Below are 17607 nucleotides of genomic sequence, written 5' to 3'. Positions count from 1 at the left end.
TCACTTTCCTTTCCCCTAAAATATTGGGGGAGTTTTGAGTTCCACAGGCAGGATGAAATTCACACAAACACCTGGCAACATATGTTTAATTTCACAATCTCGGCTTGCTTTCATTGCGCAATGTATGATACCCTAGTATTTTATGAAAAAATATAGTGCTACTCCTACTATCCAGTCACATGCATATGTGGAAGATTGTTAACATTTAATGAAGATGTAAATATTTAAAGTTTTAAGCATGACGACAATTGGGATTTGTAAATGATATAAGTTCAAAACTAAACTTCTCCCCCTACTGTTTAAAGAATTAGAGGACGTGGGTCAAATTCTGATCTCACACCATTGTAACTCTGGAGTTGTGCTCAATGTCAGTTAGTTTGCTTCTGCACTAGGGTAACGGAGAGCAGAATTTCACCACTAAATTTGGAGGAGACATTTCTTAAAGAAAGAAATGTCACAAGGGAGTATTATACACTGGAGAAGAAACGTGGTATATATTTCAAGCAAGGCAGAAACTCAAAGGTCAATTGATCTTACTTGAAAATAAATTAAAATCATCTTTTGCACAGGTTTCATTCCTAATCCTTTTACCATTAAATTGAATTTACAGGTGTTACCATCTACGGTTATCAAGTGAAACCCGATCTCTTAAAAGAACAAGTAGTTCTGATAGGTTTCAGAGTAACAGCCGTGTTAGTCTGTATTCGCAAAAACACGAAAGCTCATGCTCAAATAAATTGGTTAGTCTCTAAGGTGCCACAAGTACTCCTCTTCTTTTTGCAAGTAGTTCTGGAAATTCAATCTTTGAATGACTTGCTTTGTGGACTTGCTTTGACCTTGTGGAAGTCATGAAGCTTTGCTGTGTGCTATGCAATCAGTCTGTATTACAATGCTTGTTCTTTTTATGGCTCTATCCTGCAAGATACTGAGCAGTCATGGACCTGTTGTGCACCTTCAAATCCTGTTGAAGTCAGTATGAACTGAGAGTGCTTAGCCCTTTAAAGGATCAAGCCCTGAGGGTAGAGTGTGCAAAGATGCAGTGCTCTTCCTACAACTGTTATAATTAGTGTGCACAAACACAAATTTAGACTTCTTATTTATTGTAAAATCTAAGCTTCTGGCATATAATTTTATTCAACATCCACAGACTTTAACCATTACTTAGCACAGAATAAAAACAGTTCATCTTACACACTAGATTTGTTTTTCTTATTTCAGTTAATATTTGATTTGTACCTTTTATACAAAACACAAGAACAATTTACTCCAACATCCCATTTAAAACGTCATTTATTGTGTCTAAGTTTGAACCCCATATCCTTCACCCATGGCCACTGATAAATACTTTTCAGTTGACAAAGTCTCATACAGCTGCATCTATAGTATATCCTCTGTTTAAAACTTTTTGTTATGAGATGGGGATTTTGTTATGGAGAAGAAGTTACAATAGGAAGGGTTGTTCTAATAACCGAGCTAAGAGCTAGAATACAGTAGCCTAACGTCAGAGGTAGACTTCTTAGTCACAGCTTCATGGAAAGAATGCAGCATTTCACAGCTGTGGTGCAACATCACATTTGTGGTACTACATTTAAGGCCGCATCACTTCTATCTTCTATTAAAAGGACAGAGCCCTAGGAACATGGGTCTGCCTGTACTCAAAAGAGCCTGAGCCAAAGCCTACTGAAGTCAGTGGGAGCCATTCCACTGAACGCCTTCGATGAGCTCTGGATCAGGCCTATAGGAGATCTTTTTACTACTTGTTCCCTGTTCTGCAAATACTTTAGGTATAGGGCATTAAGCCCCTGGAGAAATGGAATACCTCATGCTGCTTACCACTGCCCCACTCATCAATTAAGGGAGAAGAGAGTCCTACCCAAAAGAATGCTCTGAAGGGAATCCTACCCAAAAGAATGATGTATTCCATGGTTCCCAACCAGGGATATGCGTACCCCTGAGAGTACACAGAGGTCTTCCGGGGATACATTAACTCATCTACATCAGTTTCTCAACCTGGGGTCATGGCATAGGTTTAGGGAAGTTGCAAGGTCAGGGCTGGTGTTAAGGGGTGGCAAGCAGGGCAATTGCCCAGGGCCTCACACAGCTAAGTTACATGTTTCAGTTCTGGGTGGCAGGGCTTGGGCTTCAGGGGTATAGTAGTCTGGAAAGGGTGAGAACCACAGATGTATCCAATACACTGTGGGAGCATGTGTAATTCTGTGGACAAGTTAATGAAAGGAAGGTAAGGATGGTGTAATTCAATTTGTAAAAATCTCCAGGCTCGTAAGTTCAGTGGTGTCACCCTCTGCAACATGGCAGGAGGGACTCAGTGCTCCCCCTCCCCCCGCACTTCGTGGAATTTTGATAATACAAAGTCATTTGAAATGGATTACGGGTTGGGTATCGTTTGGAAGCCCTTTCTCTCACAAACACAATGGTATCAACATACCAAACCTAGAACAATTATGTATATATTTGAGAAAATGTTTTTTTAATTATGATTTAACACAGGGATGCATGGCTTAAGTAAAGAGATTGATCTTTGGCAATCATAAAGAATCTAGCTTTGACACTTATAACTGAAAACATTTATTCATCAAAGTCATCCTCAGTGTTGTCTCAGTCTAGAGCAGCACTGCTAGACATGTCACATTGATCCTTGTCTGTGCCACCCTCACGCATCTCTGTACAAAGCAGGCTGCTGGCCAAACATTTGCAGGGTCGTGAGCATTTGATGAGCTGCAAGATTGATTTGGCAGCGCATGGTATTTCATACAACTTCTGTGAAGTGTGATTCCAAACCTGACCCATTTCCAATGACACTATGATCAAAATGTCCACCAATTGGAGGAGCTGGGAGGGGACGAACAATGAATCCCCTTCCCACACCACAGAGGGTAACACCTTGAAATTATGATTCTGCAAATTTGTACAGATCAAGTGACACCTCCCTTAGACCTTTCTATCACTAACTTGCCCATCGAATGAGAATTTACTATATTATGTTCCCAAACTAATAGAGGGCAAATCCAGCTGCCCCTGAAGTCATATAGTCAGCAGCACCTTTTAAAGTATTTTTTTCTTAAAAGCAGTAATTTAAAAGGGTTATTGCTAGTCTTCATTCATACATCTGAAATTGAAACTAAAGTGTAATCTCTATATATGATAGTCCCTGCTAGAGAAAAGTGGCCAATGCACCAAAGTGGCCACAATGACTGCATTTTAACAAGTCCATGCACTGAAAAATGTTTTCCCATCCTCTTCTAGGAGATAATGCTGGGCCCTCCAGCATAATGACCTTCAGGCAGATGTGATCACAACGGAGACAGTCTAGCTGTAGTGTTTCAATTCTTAACACCAAGTTCAAAGACAGGCAGTACACTTGCATACCTAGGCTAGACCAAATGTTTTAAATCTTTTTAAAGACAGCTGATGTGAACAGTGGTACAGCCCTAGCAGTCTTAACATGGACTTTCAGAGCTAACACAATTTTCTATGGGCACTTCTACTGGGTTGGCACTTGGCTTGAATCTAGGCTGATTACAAAATACTTAAAAACTGCAGTCAAAATACTAAGGTTATGACAAAAGAAGACAAATGCACAGATGAGACGTATTTTTCCACTCCCTCAGCAGAAAGAAATGGTAGGTTTGATGCAAGCCACTTGCTTTTTATTGAGAAAGATAGCAAACTGCTTCTATGATTGAGCATTACCTTGCTTAATCAATTCATGCTGCAAATAAATCTCAAAATTTAGGGCCAAATTCTGTTTTATTTATGCAAGTAGTCCCATTAATTTCATAGGACTACTCAGGGGAGTAGAATGAAAATAGTTATGTGACTACAGATTTGTTGGGGTTCTTTTGTGGGGCGGGTTTAGCTGAACAACTTTAGCTCTGAAGTTTGTGAACTGCTACAAATTGTGGCATAAACCTGCTTGACCTCAAGCAGCAAAACATCTTAGCAAAATTAGTAATATAGAAGGGATTTTGGAAGTTAATGTTTCCAGACAATTTTACCTAAAAACTATGAAAGGAACAGAGTCATCTGAAAAAACTCACTTCTGTCTGAATGTATCTACTGTTATAATATCTAAGATTACAATAGCTAAAGATTAAATAATTCCATTTTATTTTGTGCATCTGACTGTACTCTGTATGGTCAATTTCACTGTTCCAGTGGACCTTTCACACAGCAACAACCAACTAAACAGGAAAATGGGATTGTACAATCACAACAACTGGCAGAAGGACTTGGACAGATATAGTGTCTGATGCTACTTTTAATTAGTTTATAAATTGACTAAATTTCACATTAACTGTCTCTTTAAAGTGCTGATATATATATAGATATATATAACTATATATAAAAGTGAAAAAATAACTTCTCATTTTAACCACTTCACAAATGTTAACCCAGTGTTTCTGTATTATGCTGTACAATAAAGACTCAAGGAAATTTTGTACATTTACATTTATGGAGAACTTACAATAGCTATAGCCTACATAGGTGGGCCTCAATCCTTTGGCACATCTGTAACTTTACTCAATGCTTATTTAAAAACTTGTAAAAAAACAAATTATTATTTAGGCGGACATAGAAAGGTTTTCAAGTGACTATGAAAAGATGACTGTATGGCAGGTATTAACATTGGTTTGCATTTGATCCACCATTCTGTGTATTATGCATAATCTAGTAAGAATCATTACAAATGCAACAAACCAACAAATAGATGCACCAGTAAGACTGTTAGTAACGTTTGCAGAGATGGAAGGATGGGGGCAAAGGTATTCTGTTCATGTTAGTCACATGTGAATCAAGAACCTGATTATAATGTCTATTCAAAACAAGCAGCAAGGTAACACCAGTCCCTTTTGCTGTAACAGTTTATTGCATTTTCCCCTCCTCTCTGGTTATTGCTATGATCACACTTGCTGTTAAGTTCTGCTTTTCCTCTTGTCTTCAAAAAGACTTTTCAGCATGTAAACCTGAACAGCTGAAACCACCACCATTACTCCCAAGTTGACCAAGGACCAAAAATTCACTCTGTCAAAATTGCTTTCTTGTATATTTCGATCACGAGCTTCAAATGCTCTGAGCAGCGTCTGAATCTGGAGGCTTTTGCTTAACCTGGCTTTGACATTGTTGATGGATTCCTGGTAAGGAACAGAACAGTGTTTTTTTTAGAATGTAAAATCATTTGGAAGGAAACAGAAGTACATTTTCTGCTAATATAAATACATATCACAGTTCTCACACTATCATTCACATTGCTGGTTTTTATTTGTGCATGTGTCACTACCATTTTTTCATTTCGTGGTTAGGTAACAGTTACTTCACTGATGAATGTTACACATTATGAACTTTTCATTAATTTTTTTTAGCCTTATTGTGTATATTTTCATGTGTTGCAATTTAAATACGTATTATTTATCCCAGGCTCTGGACATCTTAACAAATCCATTAAAAATAATCCACAACTATTTAACAAAAGAAGACCCCACCCGCTGAAGAAAGAGAGACACTTAGAGCAGAATGCCCTAAAAGTAAACAAATTTGGGCTATGTCAGACCCATGTGGGACATGAAGACCAAAGATGAGGTGCTCACAACCAGCCCTCTATGACCATGTCCTATAATATACTGTGTCAAGCAAGCATCTGATATGGCAACTACATTATTAGAGGAAAGACACCATACTGTTGTCCTCTGAATGTTTAGATTAAATTTTCTAAACCAGCACTATACTTTATGTAGAACTAGATGGACATAAACCAAAACTGCTATATTTAGATTTAATAATCAAAATTAGTCAAGCTATTTCACAATGTACAGCTTCAAACCACCATCATTGCAAATCTGTATCTTTAAGATATCCGAGTGGTCCATTATCTGTATCAGGTGGCTCATGAACAGTTCCATGCTGCACTACTGGACTGCAAAACAAAGCTAACTGTTCTCAGCTGGATTATCTGACCAAGATACCCTTTAACACAAAATGAGCTAGCAATAGCGTACAATATGTTGTTTTTATTGATTTATAGAGCACCTATTGACACAGCAGTCAAACTGTGTTCAGGTAATAGGTAACTTTATTTCTTGAGTGTGTTCTCCTACTGCTTATACTGTTGACTGTTTTCTCCTATGTATTTGTATGGCCCCCAGTTTAAAAAGGAGGACTGGCAGACTTTGTCTGAACATTAACTCAGATTCTTGCTTGTAAAAGTTGTGGCATTAACATCCCACCTCTGCATCTTTATACTCCTTTAGAAATTAAGAGTTAATATTTCTAATTATAATGTTTATCTTCTGTTGGGAAGTGAAGGATAATCTAATTTTCAATATTTTAAAATGTATTTAAAATAAATACAGAAAGGATTTGGCATCTTAAACATTCTATTAAGTTCTGGTTTGTGTTAGGAAAGAAAGATCTGGTTTTCATTTATTATAGGAAATAGGACCTGATACACAAACTAGATCATTTTCTACATGGATGAGTAGTCTGTGGGACAGCAGATGGTACGTAAATAAATTTTTAGTGCATGCTGATTCTGCTTTTTTGGAAGGACTCTATTTTCTCTGTCTAACTCAGTAAGTTCAGGGCTCAGTATTGTAGCCTGCTAAGCACTACTGAAACGAGCACAGGCATAGCCTTATTGTCCAGGACTCAGTATTTGCTTCAAAGTTTGTGCAGAGGAACTTATACAACAGTTTGAAAAAATTGTCACAGCAATGAGAGCAAGCTTCGACACCCACAGTGAACTGAATGCTGTTGCGAGGGAGGTGGAAAAGGCTATGACTGGGATGCAGGCAGTGCAGATAGGGTAAAGCCAGTATATGGTTTCAGTGATACCACTTAAAGCAAATGATGTATGGAGTGCCTGTCATTAGGATTTTCAGTTATTCTGATTTCGAACTAGGAGCAGGCTGGCTCCAGTGTGCTTATGAGTTGCATGCCCCCCTGGGGGAGGGGGCAGAAGGATAGTTGGGCAGCCATGAGGGCCAGCCACTGACACAGAAACATTTCCAAGGGCTCCATGAAAATAGTATCCCTCCCAGGTATTTTCTCAATGCCTTGGGACATAGCACAATGTCTTTGCCAATTCAACAAACTACGGAAGCCACTCCCTGCAGTTGACTTCATTGTATTTCATCATCAACAAAATACCATGCTCATTAGCTTGACTGGTGGATTAACACTGCTCTCCCTCAACTCTCATCTGCATCCCTCCAAGGTTGAGTCCTCAGTTGTATTATTCAGATAAACAGCTCAGCCACTGTTTAGAAGTATTAGTTATCTTAAAGCTTTACTTATTTCCTCTTTCCCCATCTTTGTTAATTGCTATTTATTCCCATTTACTATATAGTGACTAGGGCACTAAGCCAAGATGAGAACAAGAGTTATCCAACAGCATAATTATGAAACACATCAAAGGATATATCCAACAAGTGCTTCTGACTCTACCACAGAGACTGAGCAGAGCATCCCTTTGAGAGAAGTATTACCACCTTTTAGCTATTGGAGGCATTGTTCGTTTGTCCCTTTTGCAATGTGGAGAAGGGAGGCAGGTGGCCAGTGAAAGGACTCAGACTACTGCATACACAGTCCCTTCCAACTGTGCAAGGTGAGGCATAAACACACAATGAAAGATTTCCCATCCAATCTCTCATTTGGAAGGAAGAAAATTGTGTTGTTGGGCCTCACGTAGCAGGGTAGTGGATGCGTACAAGTAGAAGAATCCTCAGGGCTACAGAAGATTCTTTAGATGAAACAATATGCAAAACTGATTTATCCTCTGGCAGATCGAGGACTGTATATACTTTGTGATTAACCAAAACACCACATGGAAGAAAAGCAAAAGAGTACTGTGTATATAGGCATATATAAGCAGAGAAATTTGTCAACATTTCAGGGCAACTTTTGGGAATGGGGGCTAGCTTTATGCACATGAGTTTGATCACTTCTCTTCCCCTCTCTCTCTTCTGCCTAAGAATAATGATGATATATATTTATACAGAAGTTATCATCCAACCACTTTACAAATGTCGGCTAATTAAGCCTCATACTATGTTATGCAGTAAGTGGTAGGTAGTAATCGTTTTGCCCATCATTGAAGTGCAGCCATCACTGAGATGTACAGCAGCAGCACTATTGCTGTTCCTCTAGGAAATATGTTTGCTTATCTTATGAAGATGAAGAGGTAGCCACTTTACATTTGTGTATATATAGTTACCAAATAGGTCAGATTTATGACTTTCTTTGTGCCTTCAAGTCACTTGCTCACTCAAAATGAGCTTGAGCTTGATCCCAAATTCTATAGGTACACGATCAAGTTAATTGCTCCAGGTCGAAAATAAACCTTGAGTCACCATAAGCACAGACACAAAACAATGAAAAAACCTGCCACTATACATGCACACTGGTATTCTGTTTAAATAACCATAGTAATATTTTGTACTTTTTAGTGCCTTGCATCCAAGGAACTTATTAAATCACACTGAGCAAAGACTCAAAGCTCCCCTATGATAGTTATTACTCACAGACACTTAGGGTATGTCTAGCTGCAATTAGACACTCGCAGCTGGCCCATGCCGGCTGAGTTGGGCCTGCAGGGCTCAGGCTAATTGTGCTAGCTGACTCGGGCTAAGGGGCTGTTAATTGTGGTGTAGACATTTGGGCTCGGCCTGCAGTCCAAGTCCTGGGACCCACCCACCTCGCAGGCTCTGAGAGGCCAGACTCCAGCCTGAGTCCAAACACCTGCACTACAATTAAACAGCACCTTACCCTGAGTCAGCTAGTACGGGCCAGCCACTGCAGTGTAGACATACCCAGTGAGGTTAAATCACTTGCGGTGGGCCACACAGGAAATCCATGGCAGAGCTGGAACTAGAATCCAGATCTTTTAATTCCCAATGCTGCTCTTTAACCACAGGCCCCCCTCAATAGGGGACAGAGTCAACATAATGTCCTATGAGGAACGCAGCTGATCACTCTGTTTCCCAGCTGCTCAGGCCCTCACATAGAACAAGACTAAGGCATATTCCCATGGCAGAATGATGATATGAGTTTTTCAGATACTCTTAAACCTCAACCATCTGATGCTGTAGAGCAGAATACTTACCAGAATATCTTCAAGTTTCATATCCAACATGTCTGTGCCTGTAATGTACTTCTTCCAGTCCTCTTGTTCTCCTTCTCCCATATTATCTAGGACCAATTCAAAGAAAATCACCTTCTCTGAAATGGTGCTGAATGTGTTGTCAAAGCAGAACATGTAATCTCCATCTTCTGTTTCCACCCTGTATATGAGCAAACATACATCTTTAAACTACATTGTATTTTTAATGCTGGCTCTAAACTTACATTTTTTAACATTCTTCCTTATGTGATTATGACAGTCATGCAAACAGAAATAATTAAATATGCTATACATAAATACAAATAAATGAAATGCAAGGACACACTAGGGAATGAGATAGCACAACCGAAAATTACAAGTTTTTCTAAGAAAACAGACTCAGATGATCTTAAATCTTAGTATGATGAGTAGTAGCTTTCCTTCACTTTATTTTTTAAAAATTAAAGCTTTGAAAGATTAATGCTCACAATCACTTTTAAAAATAAAAGACAGCAGCCACTTCTTCTAGCTATGGAAAATAGAAATACCCTTTAAAAGTTTAAATTGACCACTGGCTGCAAAAGGAGCAGAGGGGATAGAATCTTCATCTTTACAAATGGTCCCTGCTCCACTGAAGTTAATTAATTTTAATTGTATCAATATTGGCCCCAAATATTTGAGAAGGTACATTTGATATCATAGTTTAAAAAACCAAACCAAACCCTGGAAAGAGATCAGACTGCCAGTATGCCAAATAAATGATTACTTGAAAAAGCGAACAGATTACTTTAGTAGAGAAAATACCCTGCCGCAAAGACCTTTTGGAACTCCACAATAGGGAGAGCTTGGCTGTTGACTGCCATTAAACAGACCACCACCCTGGCAAGTCAAACATCCTTCACTCCTGGAGGAACCTATCTATGAAGTATAAATAGACTAATACAAAATTAAGAGTACCTATATATGAAATATTTGTGTGCTCAAGCTGCTTTGTAAAAAAGCCTATAATAATAAACTAAGTAACTGAAGCATGTGAATTTATCAAGCATTTTACAAGCTAACAAGCTTCTTATATTCTACATTCATGAAATTATTTAGATTAACAATACAACCAGTTTTTACAACTGTTAAGAACAACTATGATTTTAAATACTCAATTCTAAGTTTTGTATTTGTTTGAAGCAACTATAATACTGCTGTATATAATACTGAGTTTCAAGTTTGGAGATTTTAGACTTACGTGTGGACTCCATCTGATTTTCTCTGATGAAAAACTAGAATTTCACCTTTTGGAGATTCCAAGTAAAAGTCAACATCTAATCCTGCTCCGTCTAAAACCTGTGCAGTCAGCCAAAAAAAAAAAAAAAAAAAGGGAAACTCCTGTTTGAATTGTTGAAAAGAAACACTTTATGTAAAGCAATCGATACAGAGAGAATGTAAAGGGTGAATTCATCAACCCTAGAGTTCAAACCAAGTTAACTAGAACCAGATTTTTGCCAGAAAGATGCTACACAGTTTCAAATTCCAGGATCAGAGTTTCTAGTGCAGGAGACGTGCACACTCACCACGCTAGTTACAGCCATAGAAAAGGAGATTCCAGTGGTTTTCTGCCTGTCAGGGAAGTACTGCAGATTTAGGATCCTAATCCAGCAAGATGAGAAGCATTCTCATCTCTCATCAAAGTTAAAAGGAATTGAAGGCATTTAGTATGTCACAGGATCAAACCCTTTGAGCTTATCAACACTAAAAAGTTGTACTGCTTTAACTATACCAGTATGGATGCAGTCATATTGGTATAAAGGGGCTCTTTATACTGGCATAGCTATTAACCACATGGAAAGGAAAATAAATATACTGGTATAAGCCATCTTTATACTGGTATTACTGGTCCATACTAGGGCTTTTATCATTATAACTATTTATAAACACCACCTTTACTCAAAAGAGTTAAACTGGTACAACTTTTAAGTACAGACTAGACCTTCCTCACTCAGGACACAATCCTGCTCCTACTGAAGTCAACAGCAAAACTTTCAATGACCTCAGTAGATGCAAGATTGGAGGTTTACTGAAAGGGAGGAGGAATAAAATAATTAAGGAAAAAGGTGACCAGAATGAAAGATAAGTAGTGATATAACTTTGATATAGTGATATCATCTGAGCACATTGTATCAGACACTCAATTTCATATTGTTTTACTATATTGTGAACATGTCTTTGGAGAATTTCAGTCAGAAAGAAACTGTTCTTGTCCTTTATCCATTTATTGTGTAAGTGCATCTGAAAAAAATACAGAAATCTGAAGGCAGGTCTGAGAATTGTGAGAGTTTTTTCACATTTCAACATACCTTTGTATATAGGAGGATTTGCTAATTTAATTAAAGTTAAGCAGTCCTATCTATACAGAAGAATTGTGTTAGCCTGAATTGCATCTTGGCATTTGTGTGACAACAAGGTTAAAAGATGGGACAGCCACACAGTTAGGAATTACCTACTAGTGAGCTGTGGGTGGACACAAACAGTGTGTAAGGAGTCAACTGTATTAGTTAGAACCAAGTTGCAAACATTGTAAAAATCTCTGTAAACAGAACCTATAAGTCAACAGCTAATTTATTATAAAAGTATGGCAAGTTATAAAGCTGATCATACAGACTGATGGAGGGGAAAAACAACAGAAATGGAGTGAGAGCAGAGAACACTACATATTTGCATGGAACTGCAGGAGGCTGATTACTAACTTTAACCCTCCTGGACTATACATCGCAATCTGCTGCCTAAAACAGACCCCATCATTGTTTTGCTTTAACAAACTTTTAGACTGAGACTTTAAGGTTGGAAGGAACCACAATGATCATCTAGTCTGACCTCCACACATAATTGCCTCGGCAGCATAAAAAGGACCTTAACTTTTTGCCTGCCTGCTACCATCTGCTTAGTCCTTCAAAATCTGGAAGACAAACATAGTTAGGTCGGGAAGTTTGCTGTATGAGGATCGTTTGCATAACATTTGAACCTGAGCTCCTGGCAGTCCAGTGTGGACATTAGAGGCCCATCTAGCATTTTCCATGATTTTTCCCCTTGGCCAAAAGTTTCCATCCTGTGGTGGGGATTGGTTTCCAGATGCACCTCTGAGATCGCTGAACTAGGGTTGCCAGTTTTGGTTGGACCAGTTTTGGTTGGACCTCCTGGAGGTTTCATCACATGATATAGTCTTTAATTCCCACAGACTCCAGGACAATCCTGGAGGGGTAAAACCCTAGGCTGAACCTCACTGTCCCGTCTGCCTTTTCCAGGCCTACTTGCCCACCCAGCGCACTGAGTAACCCCAGTGACAGGCAGGAAGACTCCTGGGTTCCCCCTACCCCGTTACTGCCAATCGCTGGGACGCGCGGTCCGGGAACGAGCTTTATGCCTGGCTAATAAATCTTCCTGACAACGGAGCCAGGTAGCCTCTGCAGGCCGCGCCGCGAGAGCACCCAGCCCTGCTCAGCCTGCAGGGCCCGCTCCCGCCTGGCGCCGCAGGAGGCGGCTGCAGCGAAGGCGGCACATCGAGAAGGCCGGGCGGGAAAGCGGCTCTCCGCCACGCTCGCAGCTGAGGATGCAGGGCCGGCTCCGCCCACTGTGGCTCGCCCCGAGCCGGGTCCCCTCACCTGGTACTCGACCTCCAGCGAGGCGCCCTGCCGCATGGGCTGGAAGAAGCACTCCTTGCGGCCGGCGGGCAGCGTGAAGGTGAAGTCGCTGTCCAGGGAGGGAACGAATCCGAAGGCGCCGGGCGGCGGCAGCAGCAGCAGCAGGTTGTGGAGGAGGAGGAGGAGCAGGCGGGACGCTGTCCCCATCCCCGCGGGCAGCGCTGGGCCTGGCACGGCGCGCTCCGGCTCTGCCCAGCCCGCGGCTGACAGGAACAGGATGTTCTCGCGGATACGGAGGCGGGAGAGACTCCCGCCTGTCAGAGCGCCAGCGAGGTGGCTGCGGCCGAGAGCAGCCGGCCCGGGGGAGGAGCAGCCCGCGCCCGCAGCCCAATCGCGTCGCGGCAGCCACGCCCCGGAAGCGTTCTCAACATCGCCCGGCGAACGCGCCGCTCCAGCGCCCTGTCAGGCTCCCGCGGCAGGGAAGAAGGTACTGCGCTGCCAGCCGGCAAAGGGAAGGGAGGATTTTCTTCAAGGACCGCCCCCAACGTTCATCTGGTGGGAAATGTAGTTCGATGCCCGTGGAAGTGGGCGGATGTGCCCAGACATCAGACTACCATTCCCAGGGGGCCAGGAGGGAAGGAAAAGGCGGCGGGGGAGGAGGGACGGTGAGATGCGCATGCGTAGTAGGAGAATGAGGTCTGTTGCTGCCCTCGGAACGTAACGGCCCGCGCAGTTCGAACGAACGGGCGCCGACGGGGCGCCTTTCGGGACAGCTTTAGAGCGCGAAGTGCCCTCGAGAGAGCTCAGCAGCGCGCCCCGATGGGGTGCGGGAAGACGCTGCTCCCCAAGGGCTGGGGAAGGTAGGCGGGGGGCTCTGGGCTGCACGGTCACGGGGCTCCCGCAAGGTGGGCCCGGGTCTCACTCTGCGGCAGTTCTGCGGGGACAGTGCGAGCCCGGCTCGGCGGGATCCCCAGGCCAGGGCCGGTGGCGGCGCCGCTGCTCTTGCTCCCGCCTGGCCGGGGGCTGCATGGGGAAGTGGAGAGCTGCGTTGCTGAGCGACGCGACGTGCTGCGCTCCGGGGCCGAGGAGCGGGGGTAGGTTACCGGGCTGGTGTTTGACTGGCTTGGCTGGTGTATGTTTTTTTTTTAACGGATTTGCCAGACAAATAATGTAATTTGGGCTTTTTTCCGTGGGTCTAAAGACTGGCGTTATTCGGACAATACACTGGGATAGCTAATGTTACAGGTTTCTGTGCCCAGCTACAGAGGCAGCAGTGGTCCCATTTCTGCAGTTTAAGCGATATCAGATCATAACTGTTGATAATACTGTAGCTGTGGGCCCACCGGCGCGCAAGCCCACCGCGTGTGTGTGTGTGTGTGGGGGGGGGCGGGGGTTGAGTCAGCTAGAGTGAGGAGCCTGGGATGTTATCAATCTTATCTATGTGTTATCTCTTTAAATACTATAAGTGGCTGTTGAAAGGGGAGTTGCAGAGTTGTCTTGTGGTTGGGGGTTGAGGTTGCAGCAGGCTTGCCTTGTAGTGGGGGTGCTGGGCTTTTTGCATTTGAAAGGTGGTAAACCTAAGTGGTCACCAACCGGTGGCCGCTAAAAGTCTAGCGGGGCTAAGACAGGCATCCTGCCTGCCCATGCCCTGCACCACTCCTGGAAGCAGCCAACATGTCCCTGCATGGGGATAGGGAGTCTCCAGGCGCTGCTCCTGCCTGCAGGCGCTGCTCCCATTGGCCGGGAGGGGAGGGGTAGTGCACGGAGACATGTGCGCCCTTCCCCTCCCCCGTCCTCCCCCCCCCCCCCGCCCCACAGGGATGTCCCGGCAGCTTCCAGGAGCAGGGCCAGGGCAGGCAGGGAACCTGCCTTAGCCCTGCTGTGCTGCCACCTGAGGTAAGTGTTGCCCAACAGGAGCCCGCGCCCCTCCCATATCCCAACCCCTTGCCCCATCCCAGAGCCCCCCTCCTGCACCCAAAGTCTGTCCCAGAGCTTTCACACTCATCCCCTCCTGTACCCCTGCCCAGGCTCAGCCTGGAGCCCCCTCCACACTCCAAAGACCGCACCCCCTCCAGTACCCCCTGCCCCAACCTGGTGAAACTGTGAGTGAGGGTGGGAGAGAACAAGCGATGGGGGGAGGGCGGGATGGAGTGAGCGGGGCAGGGCCTCAGGGAAGGTGCAGGGTAGATCCTGTGTTGCACTTAAATTCAGAAAGCGATCTTGCACTTAAAAAAATTCCTATGGGCTGGGTAGGAGGGGCTCAGTCCTAGAGGCAGGGCTGGTGCTGGGAGCAGAAGATCCGGGGGCAACGACACACAAGGGTAAAGAAAGCACCATGCAAGGTTTCTTTCCTCTCTGCTGCTGTTGCAGATACTTGTATGGATAAAGCTTTCTTCCTCCTCACCCACCTGTTTCTGTTTGCCTGTCTAATCTGTGTATGTGTGTAGTGGCACTGGGCATGCTCGCTGGTGAAGGCCTCTCTCCACAGAATTCCCTGCCAATGTGTCTTGAGCCTGACTGGGAGGAGCCACTTTAAGGGTGAGATGAGAGGTCAGTCCACTATACCAGTGGTTCCCAAACTTGTTCCGCCGCTTGTGCAGGGAAAGCCCCTGGCGCGCTGGGCCGGTTTGTTTACCTGCCGCGTCCGCAGGTTCGGCCGATCGCTGCTCCCCGTGGCCGCGGTTCGCTGCTCCGGGCCAGTGGGAGCTGCTGGACGACACTGGTGCACTCCGTGTGGGGCTACTGTTGAAGATCACATGGAAACTTCAGCTAGTGGAGAATATGACATCTTGTTCCATTAGTGATGTTCTTAGGTATGCAGGTACCTGGGTGATAAAAGCATAGTTAAATATACTTGCATGAGACACACATAACAGTTGTACTGTGTAGATTGTACTGGCTATCAGTTTTTTTTCTGGTCTAAATGTAATGCATGGGTCTTCACTTATAAACTCCTATGTGGTTTGGGTTCTGGCGATTCTCTCCTTGTGTACCATTCTGACCACTGAAAGTAGTTGCTAACTTGCTAATGGTCCCCCATCTGAATTGTGAGAGCTCAGGGCATTGTGTTTTTTATATGAGAGGTCTGGGTTCTGAAATTCACTTCTGCCTTCGATCAAAAAAAAAATTAGGGCACCTCACAGTGTCCATGTTCACCAGGGTGGATTTGAAATCAAATTGATTTAAATTATGATTTAAATCACTAGTCAGGAAGACTTGATTTAATCATGGATTTCTACATAAAAGTGCATTCTTTTTGGTTGTTATAACCTTTAATACATATTCTTCACAACTCACAGATGTAGGTTTCATTTTTATACATTTTATACCCGATACATTTTTAAAGTGATTTATTTTGAAAACTTTTCAGATTAGTTTTACAGCTATATCAGAAAATGAATAATTGTTTGGTTATTTCATTTACCAAAGGTAATTGGAGCAGATATTTATGACGTCATTGGGAGGTGAACTATCTCCAATTCAACAGGTTAATCATTAATATTTGGAGGATTTTCTTGCCATGCTGTATTAGGAAGAGAACATCACCAGACAGACATTTAAATTGTTTTATTTAACTAAGGGTATGTCTACACTACAAAATTAGGTCGAATTTATAGAAGTCGGTTTTTTAGAAATCGGTTTTATATATTCGAGTGTGTGTGTTCCCACAGAAAATGCTCTAAGTGCATTAACTCGGCGGAGTGCTTCCACAGTACCAAGGCTAGAGTCGACTTCTGGAGTGTTGCACTGTGGGTAGCTATCCCACAGTTCCCGCAGTCTCCGCTGCCCATTGGAATTCTGGGTTGAGATCCCAATGCCTGATAGGGCTAAAACATTGTCGCGGGTGGTTCTGGGTACATATCGTCAGGCCCCCGTTTCCTCCCTCCCTCCCTCCGTGAAAGCAAGGGCAGACAATCGTTTCGCGCCTTTTTTCCTGAGTTACCTGTGCAGATGCCATACCACGGCAAGCATGGAGCCCGCTCAGCTCATTGTCACCGTATGTCTCCTGGCTGCTGGCAGACGCGGTACTGCATTGCTACACAGCAGCAGCAACCCATTGCCTTATGGCAGCAGATGGTGCAATAGGACTGGTAGCCGTCATCGTCATGTCCCAGGTGCTCCTGGTCGCCTCTGTGAGGTCGATCAGGAGCGTCTGGGCAGACATGGGCGCAGGGACTAAATTTGGAGTGACTTGATCAGGTCATTCTCTTTAGTCCTGCAGTCAGTCCTATTGAACCATCTTATGATGAGCAGGCAGGTGATATGGATTGCTAGCAGTCCTATTGCATCCTCTTCTGCCGGGCAGGCAAGAGATGAGGATGGCTAGCAGTCCTATTGTACCATCTTCTGCCGAGCAGCCCTGAGATGTGGATGGCATGCAGTCCTTCTGCACTGTCTGCTGCCAGCCAAAGATGTAAAAGGTAGATGGAGTGTATCAAAACAAGAAATAGACCAGATTTGTTTTGTATTCATTTGCAAACCCCCCCCCCGACCCCCGTCTAGGGGACTCATTCCTCTAGGTCACACTGCAGTCACTCACAGAGAAGGTGCAGCGAGGTAAATCTAGCCATGTGTCAATCAGAGGCCAGACTAACCTCCTTGTTCCAATAAGAACAATAACTTAAGTACACCATTTCTTATTGGAACCCTCCGTGAAGTCCTGCCTGACATACTCTTGATGTAAAGCCACCCCCTTTGTTGATTTTAACTCCCTGTAAGCCAACCCTGTAAGCGTGTCGTCAGTCGCCCCACCCTGCGTCAGAGCAACGGCAAACAATCGTGCATCTGAGTTGAGAGTGCTGTCCAGAGCAGTCACAATGGAGCACTCTGGGATAGCTCCCGGAGGCCAATACCGTCGAATTG

The 17607-nt window shown here is 43.6% G+C and overlaps 2 protein-coding genes across 24 annotated transcripts in view; one reads left to right on the top strand and one right to left on the bottom strand.

Annotated features, from left to right (window-relative positions):
• Positions 1-1083: 1083 nt before the first annotated feature.
• TMED5 (transmembrane p24 trafficking protein 5) lies at positions 1084-13432 on the bottom strand. Of its 3 annotated transcripts, none has more exons than XM_043521505.1 (5): positions 13069-13190; positions 12766-13036; positions 10356-10453; positions 9119-9296; positions 1084-5153 (listed from the first exon to the last, which is right to left on the bottom strand). In XM_043521505.1, the coding sequence occupies exons 1-5, from the start codon at positions 13173-13175 to the stop codon at positions 4935-4937; spliced, it is 873 nt and encodes a 290-aa protein (XP_043377440.1). In that variant the 5' UTR covers positions 13176-13190; the 3' UTR covers positions 1084-4934. The 3 variants fall into 3 exon arrangements, with proteins under 3 accessions (XP_043377440.1, XP_043377439.1, XP_007058948.2); XM_043521504.1 differs by lacking the exon at positions 13069-13190 and adding an exon at positions 10681-10788 and having other exon boundaries at positions 12766-12884; XM_007058886.4 differs by having other exon boundaries at positions 12766-13432.
• The window catches only part of CCDC18 (coiled-coil domain containing 18), a 76157-nt gene continuing 71722 nt past the window's right edge, over positions 13173-17607 (top strand). For 4 of the 21 annotated variants that reach the window (XM_037906628.2, XM_043521501.1, XM_037906625.2 and 1 more), the window contains exons 1-2: positions 14915-15294; positions 15395-15557. In XM_037906628.2, coding sequence (XP_037762556.1) covers positions 15548-15557 — 10 coding nt within the window. In that variant the 5' untranslated portion in view covers positions 14915-15294; positions 15395-15547. Of the gene's footprint in view, positions 13300-13416; positions 13605-14909; positions 15295-15394; positions 15558-17607 lie in introns of those variants that run through there. The other 17 variants (XM_037906638.2, XM_043521503.1, XM_043521498.1 and 14 more) reach the window with 15 other exon arrangements.

This window comes from Chelonia mydas, chromosome 8 (assembly GCF_015237465.2).
Source record: "Chelonia mydas isolate rCheMyd1 chromosome 8, rCheMyd1.pri.v2, whole genome shotgun sequence".
Lineage (NCBI taxonomy): Eukaryota > Metazoa > Chordata > Testudines > Cheloniidae > Chelonia > Chelonia mydas.
The sequence above is the reverse complement of the archived record's forward strand: the minus strand, read 5'-3'. Positions and strand labels throughout refer to the sequence as shown.